Source organism: Oncorhynchus mykiss, chromosome 13 (genome assembly GCF_057628025.1).
Source record: "Oncorhynchus mykiss isolate SJ-2025 chromosome 13, ASM5762802v1, whole genome shotgun sequence".
Classification (NCBI taxonomy): Eukaryota; Metazoa; Chordata; class Actinopteri; order Salmoniformes; family Salmonidae; genus Oncorhynchus; species Oncorhynchus mykiss.
In genome coordinates, this window is record NC_143034.1 from 26670193 (window position 1) to 26688591 (window position 18399).

The following is an 18399-nucleotide window of genomic DNA, read 5'->3' on the forward strand; positions in this document are numbered from 1 at the left end:
CTGCATAAAGTAGATCAGTTACCCCTTTATCAGTAGCACCATGGGTGTATATCAGTGGAGGCTGCTGAATTGCTAGAATGGAGTGAATGGCATCAAACCCATGGAAGCCATATGTTTGTATTTGATACCGTTCTGCCTCAGCCATTACTATGAGCCTGTCCTCTCCGATTAAGGTGCTACCAACCTCCTGTGGTGTGGGTGTGTTTATAGTCCCAGGTGCAATGTGGCCAGACAAGAGATGACAGATGCAGATTGTATAATCTCCATGTATTGTAAAGGTCTGGGGTGGTCATTAGTCAGATTGGTTCCTACAGTAAATGTTTCTGTTGGAAAACAAACTGAAGTAAAGGGAGAGGGGACTAACTATTTGTTGTGTAAACTATTTTGTTATAAAATGTTTTCTGTTTGGAGTGAAGTTTCTGTTAAAAAACAAACGTTTTGCAACAGACTAAACATTTTCCAATGGAAACCGACGAATGAATATATCCCAGATAATCTGTGCAGACCTGTCCTGAATCTGTGCTGATATCTGGAAAACAACCAGAAACCACATGCTGTATAGATGCAGCCCCTGAACCACCTTGCACAGTTACTGTATAGCGTCCATAGCGTCCATTTGCAGCCACTGATCGAATGTCCTCTGCCTGTACTCCACAGGCGGACAAGGCGAACAACCGCACACGTCAGCTAAAGCGTCAGCTGGAGGAGGCAGAGGAGGAAGTGACACGGGCCAACGCCAACCGCAGGAAGCTGCAGAGGGAGCTTGAGGATGCCACTGAGTCGCAAGACGCCGTGACCCGAGAGGTCAGCACCCTGAAGAGCAAGCTCCGGTATGGTCGTCCCTCCAACCTATATTCATTAGTGAAGTGTTGCACAAGGTTTAGTTAGAAATGGGTTGTGTGGGGTTTCCTAAACTCGGTCCTGTGGCCCGCCCTGGGTGCACGTTTTCATTTTTGCCCCAGGTGTAGAGTATGCATGTCGGGTAGAATAGGGGATTGTGTTGGATCTATTTGTAACGTTTCTTTTGGCAACATTCTGTACTCACGAGTAATGGTGTTTTTGGCACCTTACAGAAATACAATGTGTTACTGGGCCTGACTTTGAACAAGCATAAAAGGATCTCAATGTATTACTTTAAGTAATTGCACAGTCATAAAACCTGTTACCAAATATCTCTGAAGTGGTTGATTTTACTCTTTGCAGGCGCGGGGACTTGCCTTTAAACGTGCGCCGTGTCATGAATCGCACAGGCATGGGGGACAGTGATGAGGAGATGGATCTGCCCAGCGACGCATCTAAGCCTATACCCGAATGAGATGAACGTGACAGGAGAGCAGCCAACTTTTACAGGGACCATACTGGAAATGCAACATCTCTCATAGATTTAAATAGTGCATTCTATAGCGGCCTGCTCATTCAGCCATGCTTGCGATCATACAAATAATTCTATACCAAGATTTATACTATTCTCTTCAGTGTCCATTTTTGACAATCTGTTTTGTTCAGGTAGATCTGAGATCGTTCTCCTGGATTTACTAATTCACATTTGAAATATGTACAACTCATTTTGTGCATATGTGCAAAACAAATCTGTGGCCAAATTTATATATTTTGTTATGAATGTGACTTTAAAAAAAATATATATATACATATTAAAAAAAAGAGTAGCTTTCCAAATATGACATTCTAGATCTGTTTTTGTACTCTGCCATCTTCAATATTATACAAAGTATATTTAGACATGGTTTAGCAGCTTAAATTGTTAGTGTGGCTAGAATGCACCACAAATCTGCAACTTTTTTTTTTTTTTTTTTCCTGGAACTTGTCATACTGTTTCTGCTGTGCTCAAATGGATTTATTTTCTTTACGAATGCAGTAATTTAATATGGTTTATTAGTGGGGGGTTTTTCACTGCTATTTTCTGCACGCACAGCTATACTTCTCTATTAATCCACATATTGTAGTACTTGCATCACGTTAGGACATGAGGTTTGCACACAGTTATTACATCTACTGATAGAGCCTGCACTTTAAATGTAACGGTCACACTGGAGTAAAGTTTGTGCATACACTGAGAAACTACAGCCTTAACACTTGCAAATCGTATTATGCTGAAGTGGGTGGGGTCTTTTCCGATAGTAATTGGTGTCTTGAAATTGACTGCTTTGAGTTGATCCATGTGCTCTGCTAAATAGGGAAAATGGTGGTGGGTTAGATGGCACACTGTTCTTTGCACATGGGTGGCAGTGAATACTACATGGTGTGAATTCTACTTCATATCTAAGACTAGATACTCTTTTTAATCTAGCTCGGTCACTTTCATTTGCTCTTATCGCACTTTCACATTTTAATTATTGAGCGCTTTTAGATATTCTGCAAGATATAGTGGGGGATGGCGGCTTTTGTGAAATTTTCACTCAAGGTTTAATGAATTGTAACTGAGGGGTATTGACTTATTTCAGAGTATTTTGTATTTTATCAGATGCTGTGTTTCAATAAAGTTATATTTTAAATGGAAATGACTGCAATATTTGTAACCCTGAAATTAATAGTGATGCAGTGAATGATATTCACACTAACGGAAAAAACAGTTTTAACCTAAGTGTGTGTGTTCTCCCCGCAGTGTTCTCCCTGCGGAACGGTTGCGCTAATGTGATTAGCATTTAAGTAAAAATAACATTTCCCAGGACATCTATGGGCAGAAAGCTTACCTTGTTAATCTAACTGCACTGTCCAATTTACAGTAGCTATTAGTGAAAGAATACCATGCTATTGGGGGGAGAGATATGATCCTTGAACCCTCCTGTTGTACGTTAAATGTTAGTTGTGTTTCCGGTCCAATGATCAAGGACTCTCCTCACCAGTGTCATGATAAAAGACATCGAGCCTCATACAGTATACCATTTGGTCATTGTGCTGCCACAGAATTAATTGTGAGCAAAGCCTCAAAGGCTTTATATACCAGAGCTGCAAGAAAAGTTCTATATTATTGAAAGTGTTGTGATTGTGAGAATGCAAACAGGTGTGGTTCCCATGGAGGACATTTTATTTTGGGGAAAAGTTCCTGTGGGGGTTGCCATGGAAGGCAAGAAGGGGAGTTGAGGTGTATGTGTGCTCAAACACATGCATGTGGGGGTCTGGGAGAGGAAGTGTGTCCCTCTGATGAATGGGCATGTGCCTGAACTCAATTTTATAACCTAATTGTAGTCTCACCCATTAATTTCTAATGACCAGGAACACCACAGCTGTACAAAAGTTAAAACACCCAAAATGTAATGAAAATCATGTATTTTGTGTGTTCAGATGCCCTCTGTGGAAAGTCATGGAACCTTATGACAGTCAGATTAAATGAACTACATTTTTCAGAGAACGTGTAAATCTGTACAATTCGACCGGAACACAGCTGGAGGTTCATACAAAGGAGTGATACTACAAATTAGCTACTGTATTTACACACATGCAGTCCTCAAGTACACCACCAGAGGGTTCAAGGAATAGAACTAGAAATATTGCCTTTGCTTCCCTCCAACTGTACATTTTGCAGTGGAAAGCGAGATGAAACCGGTTCACAACCAGTTGGCCCCGACTGGTACCGGGTAGAGAGGAGGGGCTTGGCGCGACGTGGGGGAAGTTGCGCAGGTCTCACTGAAGGTTCAGGTTTGACAGTTCCCGACGCGGACAAGAAACAAGGTGCATGGCAACAACTGCATAGTGATCTACGTGTTAAATCTAGTGAATTACATCTGACTAGATAGTAGATGGCTACACTTTGGTATCTGTGAGCAGTCAAACGTTTTAGTACAAAGCCAGCCAACTACCCCGCCTGCATTACATTAGCAAAGTCAGCACAGCTAGCTAGCGTCCTTCATTTTGGTGAGACAGTTTGCTAGCTACCTAACGAGTGAACGGGACTATTTCTTTAAAACCTGAACACCATTATAGGATTTTACTCAAAATGTTCGCGCTTACAAGTTAGCTCGCTTTTTGTTCAGCTAACAGTTTGCTATCTGGTGTGGTTACTGACTTGTTTATTGTAGCCTGTCACCGGCAAAATGACTGTCTTTGAAATTAACCAAGTCATCGGTCCCTAGCGAACGTCAAAAGCCAGGTAAGGTATGTTATGTGCTGTGTGCATGACATTTGACCCCCTTTTCAATAGCTAAAGCGGTAGGGTTAGCTAACTTCTGTATTCAGTTGGACCTGGTGTAGCCCTTTTTATTGTTTAATGGCTGTAGCGAGTCTTTGCAAAACGTTACATCATTATGTTGACATGCGTATGTAATTGGTATAGCTATTCACCCTCTCACTGTAGTTGGGGCTGTAAACAAACAGCGACAAGACGGCAAGAGAAGGGAAGGAGGCGCTCGAATCGCTCCTTCAGGATTCATCCACTGCATCAGCATCAACGATGGAGTTGGCACTGGTAAGTTAGTAACGTTAGCTACACATGTATAAATGAACACTGTGTAGTCCACAGGCATTGTCTTTGGTTCTATACAAGCGAGCTAACCTGACTGACAGTGATACCGAGTCTCAGAATATTAACTTTAAAGGCGCACTATGCAGAAAACGTCCCGCCATTTCCTGGTTGCTAAAAATGTAATAGATCGCCTAATTTCAGTTTATATGACAAACGTGTAGGGAATCGTTTGTTGTTTTTTTACCCATATATACAGCAGTGAATTTTTTTTTCCATAACCAAAAATATATATTTTATCTGATGTTTGTGTATAAAAATGACACAAAACGCAAAAATGAAATTTAGGAACAGGAAGCATAGAAATAAGGCACATAGAGCATATCTACTTCTTAGGCTTGCTTTCAATGAGTGACCGATCTATAAATCAATTTCTGTGAATTTGGTTTTCACCCAAAAAGTTACATATTGCAGCTTTAAAATAATGTCAAACAAAAACCAACGATTGCAAAGTTAAAAACCATACATCTCAGTACACAAGGACTACTTTTAACAATTTCCACCGAACATTTTACTCAAACACATTTACTTGAACATTGCAGATGCAGCGTTTGGTGGTAACAGAATGATGGCACAAACTGTTATTCTGTTAGCAAACTTTGCATCTGCACTCTTTTTCAAGAAAATTTGTTTTCTGCAAAGATTTGGTCTGAATACCTGGGGTCATGGGCAGGATTTGACTATATTCTCCAGAAGTAAGGAGTTGAAATCTACCAAAGTGTATGGAGGTGAGGCCCAACACCCTTTTATGTTTTACAGGCAGCCCCTCATTGGTCATTGTTGTCTGTTACCATTGCATTCTTTAGAAAAATAGGACATGTTTTTTGTAATGTTGAGAATAATGGGTTGTAAGACTAAGCCTGTGACGTCAGGGTAAAGGAGGCTGCCATAGACTGAGACAGTTGTATTTTCTGTGCTAACATTGTAATATTCTACTACACTAATTTTACATTGGTTATGTCATCCAGGCCTGGGGAAGACAGTGTAGTACACACAGGCTGAAAGTCACACATTCATTTGCATAAACAGACTCCCACCACCATCCAATTCTCAGTGACCCATATTTAGTGTCACACACACACAGAAATACAGATACACACAGCGACACAGCCACTGCATGACTCATACATTGCATTTCATAGAGACAAAATTTGTCAGAGAGCGATTTAGAGGGGAGGAGAGAGAGCAGCGCAATTCTGTTGTGTATATGTGTGTGTATGTGCGAATCAGCGAGAGAGAGACCAATAGAAGCATGTGGATGAAGCTGGGGTGGGGGTGAGAAGAGGTAGCAGCAGCAGCAAACCATTGTGTGTTAGATTGAGAGAGAAAGGGGGAAGCGAGAGATGGAGATGACTTATTTTGTAATATGCTGTTCGTAGCAGCAGCACAGAGAGAGAGAGGTGAAAGAGGGAGACATGCAACAGAAACAGGATTCTCAAGGAGGCAAACCCTCAAGCATCTTGGGAAAGGTAGGGAGGATAGCCAGTGGTGTTTGTGTGTTACTGTCAAGTGCCAGTGTGGATGTGTTTTCATGCTATGCTGCTGTGCATTTGTGTCTACATGCTTTTAAAAATAAATGTTAATCTGTGCATTTGTGTCTACATGCTTTTAAAAATAATTGTTAATCACCATGATTACAGTATTTGAGATTCGGCATCATACGCCTGTCAGCATCTGTCTTTGTGTGTGCCATCTGTGAGTGTGCGTATGTATATATGTTTGTGTGTCCCTGTGTTTTTCAGATGTACAGGGTTGCAGGTGTAGTTGGATGGTACAGTGAACATCTGTTTCAGGACTAAGTGAAATAAAACAATGAAAATGGTCATAAAAAACAACAATAGAAATAGCACTATATACATAACTGTAGGAGCGATGAATGAATACATGTTCATTGAGGCAGAATAAAGACTGTTGTGGGGGTGAACATAGGGAGAGTAGCAGGCAGACTTAATGACCAGTAAGGGGGGTGGGGACCAAGTTAAATTAAACAATAGAAATAAGAATAGAAATACATATTAACAACTGCAACAGTGATGAATGTCATTGGGGTGGGGGCAGAGTAAAAGACAGCTGTGGGGGGGGCTGTCCATAGGGGGAGCAGCAGGGGGGAGGGGGTAGTAGGTAGCTGACTAGTGGTGGCTATTCAGCAGCCTGATGGTCTGGGGGTAGAACCTATTGGCCAGTCTTCCAGTTTTTGCCATGATGCTCCTGTACTGCCCATGTCAGAGTGATGGATGCGGGGAGAACAGGCCGTGGCTCAGGTCCCTGATGATCTTCTTGGCCTTCCTGCAACACCTGGTGTTGTAGATGTCCTGGAGGGCAGACTGTGTGCACCCAATGGTGCGTTTGGCTGCACGTATCACCCTCTGAAGTGCATTGCGATCAGAGGCGGTGAAGTTGCCTTACCAGGTTGTGATGCAGTCCGACGGTATGCTCTCGATGGTGCTCCTGTAAAACACTGAGGGCCCTCTGGGAGAGGCCGAATTTCTTCAGAATCCTGAAGTTGTTGTGCCTCCTTCACCACGGTGACCGTGTGATTTGTACACCGAGGAATTTAAAGTTATTGACCGTCTCCACGGTGGCCCAGTTGATGAGGATGTGTCCAGCCTGGTTCCTCCTGAAGTCCACAATCAGGTCCTTTGTTTTGCTGACGTTGAGGGAGAGGTTGCTTACCTGGCACCACACCTGGCCTCCCTGTAGTCCATGTCGTTGTTGTTGGTAATCAGACCTACTACTGTCGCGTCGTCAGCGAACTTGATGGAGTTGGAACTGTGTGAGGCCATGCAGTTGTGGGTATACAGGAAATACAGGAGGGGACTGAGGACGCACCCTTGTGGGGCCCCCGTGTTGAGAATCCGTGTCGAGCACGTAATGTTGCCTACCTTCACCACCTGGGGGTGGCCCTTCAGGAAGTCCAGGACCCAGTTGCATAGGGAGGAGTTCAGACCCAGTTGCATAGGGAGGAGTTCAGACCCAGGGATGTGATCCTTGTATTTAGCTAATAGGATACTATAGTATTGACGGATCAGTTGTAGTCCATGAACAGCATCCCGATGGGTAAAGGGGAGTGTGCAGTGCAATGGTGTATGTACGTACGTGCGCCTGTGTGTGTGTTGGTATTTATCAGTGTGTGTCCCATTTATCCCACCGTCTCTAGCTATATTTAGCATTTGTCTGTGTACATCCCCCCCCCCCCCCCCCCCTCTGTATTTGTCTGTCAGACGTGTGAATAATGATAACGCTGAGTCTCCATGTGATTCGCCATGACAGCTCCTCTGTTTGTGTGTCGACTGTCTGCACGCATCTCCATCACCACTGGTTGTGTGGGCGCTCGCCTGTGTTCTGTGGCTGTCGTTGCAATTTGTTGTATCTGTGTGTACTTGTGCATACATCATGAACATGTTTCTGTACTGTGCAAAGCCTTTTAGGGCATCGTTTGTGTTTTCAAACAGAATGTGCGGTGTAAGCCGTATTGCCTTCCTGCATGCCCGTGCATGTAGCATCAGTCACACACAAAACAACGTGTGGAAGTGTGCTTATCCCTCGTCCTCTTTTATTTTTTTTTCTCTCACCCTCTTCTCTCTCCCATCTCGCTCTCTCTCCATGCCCCCCCACCCCCCCCAGGCGCATCCAGCTCTCAAGGCCTTCATGTGTGGCTCCCTGAGTGGCACCTGCTCCACGCTGCTCTTCCAGCCTCTGGACCTGGTCAAGACGCGCCTGCAGACCCTGCAGAACATCATGAAGCCTGGGTATGTAGTGGAGCTCTGCAATACGAACAACAATCCATATCGCCAATACATTTACCCTTTTTTTTGGGGGGGGGGGCGATTTTTAATTTACTATTTGGAGAGGTGCACAGTTACTCTCCATTTGCACCCTATGTACACTGCGTCAAAGAAATGGCCGTAATACATTATTATTAAGTTATTTGGTTACCAGGTGATCCAGCGTTTAAAAGATGATGTAACGCTGCTACAGAAAGAGACCTGTATTTTAAACATTTATTTAGTTATGCATTTATTTCTTATTAAGACATGAGACTGATGTTATATGTAAATGTATTTAGAACTCCATTAGTCTATTGGTGTTTGGTAATTGCAGCATGTTATTTGCTCCAAACACAATGGACTTTTAGACTGCAAAGTAGGCAGTCTACAGGCACCGGCTGCGCAGCTTCAGCTTCGATGTAGTGCAGTGGCAATGACATGTAGGGTTTCACCATCCTACTGGATCACATATCAATTGTTGTTGCCAAATTGTGCTCTGCACCGACCAGTTTCAGCTCCGATGATATTTTGGCGTGACATTTCTCGTACATTTTGTATTTCTTGTCCAGATTGTGAACCATCTTCTTTTGCGATGTGGTACTTTATCTGTCATTTCATTCCATCGGTTAGTGTGTGTTGCATAGTACAGTGCCTTGCGAAAGTATTCGGCCCCCTTGAACTTTGCGACCTTTTGCCACATTTCAGGCTTCAAACATAAAGATATAAAACTGTATTTTTTTGTGAAGAATCAACAACAAGTGGGACACAATCATGAAGTGGAACGACATTTATTGGATATTTCAAACTTTTTTAACAAATCAAAAACTGAAAAATTGGGCGTGCAAAATTATTCAGCCCCCTTAAGTTAATACTTTGTAGCGCCACCTTTTGCTGCGATTACAGCTGTAAGTCGCTTGGGATATGTCTCTATCAGTTTTGCACATCGAGAGACTGACATTTTTTCCCATTCCTCCTTGCAAAACAGCTCGAGCTCAGTGAGGTTGGATGGAGAGCATTTGTGAACAGCAGTTTTCAGTTCTTTCCACAGATTCTCGATTGGATTCAGGTCTGGACTTTGACTTGGCCATTCTAACACCTGGATATGTTTATTTTTTAACCATTCCATTGTAGATTTTGCTTTATGTTTTGGATCATTGTCTTGTTGGAAGACAAATCTCCGTCCCAGTCTCAGGTCTTTTGCAGACTCCATCAGGTTCTTCCAGAATGGTCCTGTATTTGGCTCCATCCATCTTCCCATCAATTTTAACCATCTTCCCTGTCCCTGCTGAAGAAAAGCAGGCCCAAACCATGATGCTGCCACCACCATGTTTGACAGTGGGGATGGTGTGTTCAGCTGTGTTGCTTTTACGCCAAACATAACGTTTTGCATTGTTGCCAAAAAGTTCAATTTTGGTTTCATCTGACCAGAGCACCTTCTTCCACATGTTTGGTGTGTCTCCCAGGTGGCTTGTGGCAAACTTTAAATTACACTTTTTATGGATATCTTTAAGAAATGGCTTTCTTCTTGCCACTCTTCCATAAAGGCCAGATTTGTGCAATATACGACTGATTGTTGTCCTATGGACAGAGTCTCCCACCTCAGCTGTAGATCTCTGCAGTTCATCCAGAGTGATCATGGGCCTCTTGGCTGCATCTCTGATCAGTCTTCTCCTTGTATGAGCTGAAAGTTTAGAGGGACGGCCAGGTCTTGGTAGATTTGCAGTGGTCTGATACTCCTTCCATTTCAATATTATCGCTTGCACAGTGCTCCTTGGGATGTTTAAAGCTTGGGAAATCTTTTTGTATCCAAATCCGGCTTTAAACTTCTTCACAACAGTATCTCGGACCTGCCTGGTGTGTTCCTTGTTCTTCATGATGCTCTCTGCGCTTTTAACGGACCTCTGAGACTATCACAGTGCAGGTGCATTTATACGGAGACTTGATTACACACAGGTGGATTGTATTTATCATCATTAGTCATTTAGATCAACATTGGATCATTCAGAGATCCTCACTGAACTTCTGGAGAGAGTTTGCTGCACTGAAAGTAAAGGGGCTGAATCATTTTGCACGCCCAATTTTTCAGTTTTTGATTTGTTAAAAAAGTTTGAAATATCCAATAAATGTTGTTCCACTTCATGATTGTGTCCCACTTGTTGTTGATTCTTCACAAAAAAATACATTTTTATATCTTTATGTTTGAAGCCTGAAATGTGGCAAAAGGTCGCAAAGTTCAAGGGGGCCGAATACTTTCGCAAGGCACTGTAAGTTGTGTGTGCAAACGATTCCTTATTGTGTTGTCCCTGGGCACTGCTCATGTCATGACTAGGGCTGTTAGTGACCATATTACCACCACACCGGCAGTCATAACCACAGTCAAATTCCACGTGTCCGTTGAGTCACGGTAACTAGGCTCTAAAACTGCACTCTGATGCCGCTGATAGCTTACCAAACTTGCTAACTTCTGCTATGGCCGGTACTCTGCGCTCCATTGTCCCTTTTAAGTCACTCTGTTCTTCTTAAACGGGCTACATTTTCTTCACATCATGTTTCTTTAGACCTGCCTAAAATAAATAATGGATTTATTGTAAGGCTGAAAGCAATATTAAATGGATTTATTGGACTTTTAAAATGTAGATGTTCCTAAGGTCTGCATCAGTGGCTTGTAGGCTATGCGTGGTAGCCAGAAATGCTAAACACGTTTATGTTAATTAACAGTCAATTACCATTAGTCAGGCAGTTATTTGCATGACAATCACCTGCTGGCAACATTTCATAACAGCCTTAGTCATGACACTTGTTGGCCTCTGTCTAATTCTTCTTCGCCATGCATTCGTCATGCTCTATAGGCAGGTAGCCTGTGTTTCAAATGGTGGAAACAGTTGTTGGTGTTACCTTGAGTGGTTGCTATAGTTGTGCGACAGTTCAAGCACATCGCCTCACTCTGCTCAATGTCACTAGGTTGAAAACCGAAATGGGCACAAACAACCAACACAGCATCCATCTTTGGCAGCGCTTGTTTTTGGATTTCTGGAACGGCAGTTTGTTTGTCTCCGTTCATTTGAACAAGGCTACTCGCAACGTCACCAATGAACGAGGCCACTCGCAACATCACTTGGGAGAACTGCCAATAACAGGTGTTGGAAGCTTGGGATAGAACACGGCTCTGATTGGCTCGAATGAAACGGCATAGATGAAAGTGTTGAGCTCCGGCAGCGTGACGCTTTTCTCTGCCTTTTTGCTTTCATACATGCTGTGCCGCTCCGTAGGCTATTGTTTAATGCACACAGGAACATTGTGTAATCCCCGAAAATGACCGACATTAGCAAAATTGCTTCGGTATGAGTTCGAAGTGTTGGTGGCGGTAATTTTGGGTTTATCATCCCAGCTCTAGTCTGTAGGACACACGTACACAGAAAGAGCCAGAGACACAAACACACACGTGTATGTATACTTGCATAAACACTGATACAGACACACACACACACTGCAGTGTAGAATCCCTCTTCAGTAGCTTTCAGACAGTTTGAATCACTTCATTTGGCCCATATATGCTAATTGAACACACTTCCATGCTAACAACTCCTCACTAGAATTGACCCCCGAAGACGTGTTGGGAACAAATCTACAGGTGAATCTGTCTTTGTAGTTTTTCGCTTATTTTCAAGTATCCACTCTCTTAACTTAATGAATGTTGTGTGTTTAACCATGTATTTATCTCCTGTCTCAGAGCTCCTAAGGTGGGGATGATGACAGTGCTTGTCCAGGTCATTCGGACAGAGAGCTTTCTGGGCCTGTGGAAGGGAGTGTCACCGGTGAGAGTCTAATCGAAGCAGTCTGGCTTCCCTGTTCGCCTTGTGGTTTACTTTCCCTGTTTTAACACAGTCTGTGTACGAAGTCTGGCTTAGTGTATCACTTTGGTTTAGTGAATCTTTTTTCTAGGAACCAGGCTTTCTTAGCAGATCACGTCGCTCTCCAAAAACGACAGGGCTTTTTTTTTTTACAACTGTTTTCTTTTGTGTGAACAATAGCAGAGGTGGCGGCCCCAAAGATGGCGGCCCCATGTACTTATCACAAATGCCTCGTTTGCGCATTTCACCGAATTGTACATTGCTCTCCTTGACTCCTTTTATTGTGTCCTCATTAGCACAGTGCACATGATTCCAATTCTCGCTCCAAGACAGCGGCAATTTGAAAACCCCAAAAAGTTGATTGTGCTGATTTATTGCCGTCGAACCATGCCGTTCTCCGTTGTTTAACAAAAATCAGTGGATGTCATATCTCAATTCCAAAAATTGTATCCACTTCGCCACTGTAGCTGAATTCTTCTTGAAGGTAGAAACAATCAAAATCTTGACTTCTCGCTCTCCTAACACACTCTCCTCACACTCATTCTCTCTCTCTCCCCAGTCGTTTGTGCGCTGTATCCCAGGCGTAGGGATCTACTTCTCTACCTTCTACTCACTGAAGCAGCACTACTTCCAGGAGGGCCGGGCCCCTAACGCTGGGGAGGCTGTGCTGCTGGGGGCCGGGGCCAGGGCCGTGGCTGGGGTCTGCATGCTGCCTGTCACCGTCATCAAGACACGCTTCGAGGTGAGAGCTTCTTCTCGGTGTTGTGAATGGGGATGGACTACAATAAAAGATGGAGAGGGGAAGGAGCTGGGATTAAGGTATGGTTGAGTGTGAGAGAGGTTGTTACAGCTATATGAGGATGGAAAAATACTTTGAGGGAGTGGTGTAGGATGGAGAGGAGGGGGTGGAGGGAGAGGATGAGGTGAGGGTTGCTACAGCCATGTATGTTTAGGATGGATTAGGGCATGAATGGATGGGGGGGAAAGGGGTGGAAGGATGTATGAATTAAGATGAAGAATGGTTCAGAATGTGTGTGAAAAAGGAAAGGAAGAATGAAGTCAGGAAGTAAACAAAGGAGGAAGGGGAGGAGTTGTTGGTTCAGTAATAGCATAGAACAAGCGCTAGCAGATAGGCTGGGATATTTCTGGTGTCTGTGGGCTGGAGATGGAAGGTATAATTAGAGGGAGGATGATGGTAGAATTAGCAGCCTGCTACCGCAGAGAGAGAGAGAGGGGGGAGATAAAGGGAAAAGACAGGAGAGAAAGAGCAGAGAGAGAGAGAGGTTATCTGACGGTAGAGCTGATTGCCTTGGGAACTAAGCGCTTCCATCTGCATTTGAATAAATGCTGTCGTGTTGGTTTTATAAGGACTGAGCATCTAGCTGTGCATAGAGGATGTGTCACGACTACAAATGTTTACTGGAACTATGTCGCCTGCTAGTTTGTTCATCTCTATGACTACGATGTGTCATCTGATTATTAATGGGGCTCCGTTGGTTTCCAGAGGTGGTGGATATCTATCTGGTTTAGTGTTTAAATGTTGCTAGTAGTTGTGTGTTGAGTTAGTATTCAGTCAGCGGAGGCTGCTGAGGGGAGGACGGCTCATAATAATGGCCGGAAAGGAGTGACTGGGAAGGTATGAAACCGATGAAAACCATGTGTTTGATACCATTCCATTGACTCCATTTCCGGTAATTTATTATGAGCCGTCCTCCCCTCAGCAGCCTCCGCTGTATTCAGCATTGGGGTCCATTTCAATTCAGTCAATTGAAATGGAACCGACCCCAACCCTCGTGGTAACCTGTAGGTATTCCAGAGTGGACGGTACAACTATGTGATCTACTGTGGTTGTAGTGTATAATGGGGTGTATTACTGTGTGTGTTGCGCAGAGCGGACGGTACAACTACGTGAGCGTCCTGGGAGCTCTGAAGAGCGTGTGTGAGACGGAGGGGCCCAGGGCTCTGTTCTCCGGGCTGACGGCCACACTGCTCCGAGACGCCCCCTTCTCTGGCATCTACGTCATGTTCTACAGCCAGGCCAAGAGGTCCCTGCCACCGGGTAAGAGAAACACACTAATCTGCCCTAAGGATACAGTTGTGAGAGGAGGGGAAGAGGGAGAGACCACAAAATGTCACACCGACACACTGAATAGTCAAGTGTGTTACTTCAACAAGATTTCTTTACATTGGCGTCTGTTAGTGTAAAAAGCTTTTAAACGCCATGTGGGGTATTGCTTGCACTGAATTCCGAGTAATCCAGAATAATGACATGTATTTTCTATTAGTGCCCGGGTAAGTCTGACATTCTCTGTGCGGTCTCTTCCCTCAGAGGTGAGCTCGTCGCCCTATGCCCCGTTGGGGAACTTTGGCTGTGGGGTGATGGCTGGAGTCCTAGCCTCTGTGGTCACCCAGCCAGCTGACGTGGTCAAGACTCACATCCAGGTCAGCCCCTCCCACTGGACAACCAAGGACGCCATTCGCTACATCTACATGGTGAGGACTGAATCTTAATGAAAATATACAGTACATGATTCATTTCCTGTGTGTAAGGTCCCATTCTTGGTCTTCCAATTTTTCCCATTCTAAGGGTATTTTAATCCTTGAGATATAGCTATGGATTTGAAGCACTTCTTATTGAATGTAAATGTTCCTCCAAAAGCGACTGAACATCTCTTCTTGCACGCACTACTGTATTTACCAACTGAACAGTGATTGAACTCTCCTCTTCTCTCTCCTTCAGGAGCATGGTCTGAGGGGTTTCTTCCGTGGGGCTGTGCCACGCTCTCTGAGGAGGACTCTGATGGCAGCCATGGCCTGGACCGTCTACGAACAGCTGATGGCCCGCATGGGACTCAAGTCCTGAGGAGAGGAGTCAGGGAGGAACTGATAAAGGAAGAATGACGTGGGGACTTGTTTTTATACAAAGCAGCAGTTTGAGGGGGAAGAAAGTGAGAAGGAGGGAGAGAGAGGAGGTGTAGGGACTGTTTATCACAGCAACTAGCTTGGGAAAGACAAAGAGATGGGTGTCGGTGGCACGGAAGAGTGAAAGGTGTGTGTGTTTTACATGTTGATGTTTATGAGAGTTATTGTGAATGTTTGTATGTCCTTACATTGTCAACCCTGAGCTTAAATGACATTCCCTCACTGCTGAGAACTGAACTGATCCCCCTCTTGAGTGTGGAGACCATAGAAAACTCTATTTCTATGGGGGAGACCATAGGGATCTATTTAATTATATTTCTATGGGGGAGACCCTCTCAGACTGTGTACTATGGATACCACTCCAGTGACAAGAGACTGTCACTGTCTAGGACTGTGACTAACGTCTATGTGTCTCTAACACTCCCAAGACGAAACGGCAGCTTTGATTTAGTTACCTCAGCAAGAGGTTATCGGCTGGCTAAAAGTGTAGTGGACTGGACAAAGTAATCCTGTGCCATGACCATGCAACATATTTACAAATGACCGGCAGACTACATTATCAGCACAGTGATTATTGCGACCTATCGAGTGACTGAAGGAAATACAATATTTGTTGACTGACTGACTGACTAAAACCATTTATTACTAGCTTGGACAATCAAGACAATATTGCTGTGCATTGTAGCAAAAGACTAGGCTGATATTTTCTATACTGCAACTGCATAATTAGCTACTAGAAACTTGGCATTGGCATACTTAGCCATATTAAAATAGTGTACAGTGGGTGTTCTCTATACCCAATTCAACTGGGATCTCATTTCTAGTGCATTCCATTCTGGTTGCAGTGTTGTAGACCGGATGTGCTTTATCTAACCAGTAATGATAGTCAATCCCAGAGTCATAGATGGATAATTGGCTCTAGTCAATCCCATTGGAACCCAGACGATGCAACTCTGGCCCCCTTTGGGCTGTAGCATTGTGAGACAATAGTCAACATCGCGATCATGAACATGCAGCTTCAGCATCACTGTATTACATGGGCCAGATTCAGTAGTCACAAACAGAAAGCAAACCGGAGGGACTAGCTGATCTTGTCCTATACGAAACGTAAAATCTGTTGGTTTTCTGATGCAAAACATTTTGCGACAATGTGCACTAATGTACACTACCCAGCTAAATATAGGAATCCATATCAGTGATGCACAGCCATGGTCCTGGATGGTCTCTTGTTAGTTTTGTAAATGAATAGGCCTATGTATTCAGTATTTTGAGTAGTTTGTTTTTGGAAGCCCATACACGTGTATATTTTTTAACCCACAGTGTCCAGTGTGCCATGTTCAAAAATAAAAACCCATGACATGTCCGTTTTAAAGAGATGTGTTTATATTGAAAAGCATTGTGCAGTTTGAAAATATACACTGAGTGAGCGCAACTAAATATTAGGAGGGTGTTCTTAATGTTTGGAATACTCTGTGTATTGAGCCCTATTGAAGCTTCTAGGACCAGAGATGGCTGAGAGAAACTGATTTAAATCCTTCATTCTATATTGGTGCACTAGTAGCACAGGGCTACTCACTCAATGCCATCACTACAATCACTGTTTGCCAACTGCTTTTTACGCACACACATGAAAAAGGACATAACATAGCTTCAATATACACTCAGTGGCCAGTTTATTAGGTACATCCATCTAGTACCGAGTCGGACCCCCTTTGTTTCCAGAACAGCCTGAATTATTTGTGGGCGTGGAAACGTTGCTCAATTGGTGTCAAGGGACCTAACGTGCGCCAGTAAAACTTTACCCACACCATGACACCACCGCCACCAGCCTGGATGGGGGAATGGACTCATGCTGCTTACGCCAAATCCTGACTCTGCCATCAGCATGAATGAACAGGAACCGGGTTTCGTCAGACCAGGCAATGTTTTTCCACTCCTCAGTTGTCCAGTGTTGGAGATCACGTGCCCACTGGAGCCGCTTGTTTATAACTGATAGGAGTGGACCCCGGTGTGGTCTGCTGCAGTAGCTCTTCCTTGGCAAGGATAGATGAGTTGTGCATTCTGAATGCCATTTCCTGCTGTTATCTGCCCATTTGTGGGCCTACTGTTAGCTTGCACGATTCTTGCCATTGTCCTCCGACCTCTCTCATTAACAAGCTGTTTTCACCCACAGGACGGCCGCTAACTGGATGTTTTTGGTTTGTCGCGCCATTTTCTGTAAACCCTAGACACTGTCGTGAGTGAAAAGCCCATTAGGCCGAACGTTTCTGAGATACTGGAACCGGCTCGCCTGGCACCAACCACCATACTACGCTCAAAGTTGCATAGGTCACTCGTTTTTCACATACTAACGTTCAATCGACTGGTAACTGAATGCCTCGATGCCTGTCTGCCTGCTTTTTATAGCAAGCCGCGGCCACGTGACTCACTGTCTGTAGGAGCGAACCATTTTTGTGAAAGGGGGTGTGTACCTAATAAACTGGCCACTGAGTGTAGTTTGAGTCATTGAGAAGGGAAACACTGAGTTAACCCTAGCTCAATGCCAGTAAGTGAATGCACTTTAGAATTCAACACATATTCATTCATTCATTCATTCATTCAAGCCCCTTAGCGGCTGGTAAAAGGACTGGGGTGCTTTTCTTGCGAATTGGTAGTTCTTCAGCCCTTGTCGGTGTGTTTTGTTGTTGTAACACAGTAACTCTTACCACCAAATTGTCCTGTGCCGTAACATTTTTGCCTTGGCGAGTATCATCACTATTGTCCTTGATATTGTGACTTCACATTGTATATGGTCTGTTATTATTGTCAATATTTTGTGTGTGTGAGTTTGCTCAGACTGATGCTGTGCCTGTTTTTGTTTTTACGTGAATAAAATTCCCCCCATTTTTGTACAATTCCTGATGTTTATTTGATTCAATCTTTGCCTAGATTAACTTCAACATTGGTTCATCGTGTCATCATCCTTTGTGGATGTCTCTACCTTGAGCTGCTGTATTTTCAGGCTCAAACCTCAGTACCGGGAGGTTTACTACAATGCTGATCAAGGAGAAAACCAGCTGACTTGCCTAAATAGTCTAAGCTTTTATTTTTTATTAAATCAAGCATGAGATGGGTATGGTCTAATTGATTCAACAAATGAACACCTAAGTTCAGCTTTTATTATGAACCAGAAGATCAATAGTTATTTCTGGTTGCTTATCAAAGTTAGCTAGCTAACTCATTGATCCTAATTTGTTGTATAGCCCGCTGGTCTCTTCAAAGCAACACCACATTGACATAACAGACAGTGACGGACTACAGCTCATGTCCTCAGAACACCGGGGCCCATGTGTCCTGAGGAAGAGACGGTCACTGCACAAGACAGCCCCACAGCTGACTTTCT

The 18399-nt window shown here is 43.9% G+C and overlaps 2 protein-coding genes across 11 annotated transcripts in view; both read left to right on the plus strand.

Moving 5' to 3' along the window:
* Positions 1-2519, plus strand: part of LOC110485098 (myosin-10) — a 28393-nt gene extending 25874 nt beyond the window's left edge. For both annotated transcript variants that reach the window (XM_036940444.2, XM_036940445.2), the window contains 2 exons: positions 658-830; positions 1204-2519. In XM_036940444.2, the coding sequence (XP_036796339.2) occupies positions 658-830; positions 1204-1315 (285 nt within the window). In that variant the 3' untranslated portion in view covers positions 1316-2519. The remainder of the gene's footprint in view (positions 1-657; positions 831-1203) is intronic.
* Positions 2520-3483: 964 nt separating this feature from the next.
* On the plus strand, positions 3484-17911 carry LOC110485796 (mitochondrial glycine transporter B). Of its 9 annotated transcripts, none has more exons than XM_021556965.3 (10): positions 3546-3690; positions 4038-4108; positions 4313-4423; positions 5857-5946; positions 8102-8226; positions 11975-12059; positions 12655-12837; positions 13986-14154; positions 14425-14588; positions 14836-17911. In XM_021556965.3, exons 3-10 carry the CDS (start codon positions 4409-4411, stop codon positions 14956-14958), a joined length of 954 nt encoding a protein of 317 aa, XP_021412640.3. In that variant the 5' UTR covers positions 3546-3690; positions 4038-4108; positions 4313-4408; the 3' UTR covers positions 14959-17911. The 9 variants fall into 9 exon arrangements, with proteins under 9 accessions (XP_021412643.1, XP_036796342.1, XP_090051994.1 ...); XM_021556966.3 differs by having other exon boundaries at positions 3594-3690; positions 4038-4113; XM_090195868.1 differs by lacking the exon at positions 5857-5946 and having other exon boundaries at positions 3534-3690.
* Positions 17912-18399: the final 488 nt, after the last annotated feature.

Bases quoted from the DNA above. Each gene is read 5' to 3' on its own strand.
- LOC110485796 (XM_021556965.3), top strand. The intron at 5,947-8,101 runs GTAGGGAGGATA...CACCCCCCCCAG, and splicing joins CCTCAAGCATCTTGGGAAAG to GCGCATCCAGCTCTCAAGGC. The intron at 14,589-14,835 runs GTGAGGACTGAA...TCTCTCCTTCAG, and splicing joins CCATTCGCTACATCTACATG to GAGCATGGTCTGAGGGGTTT.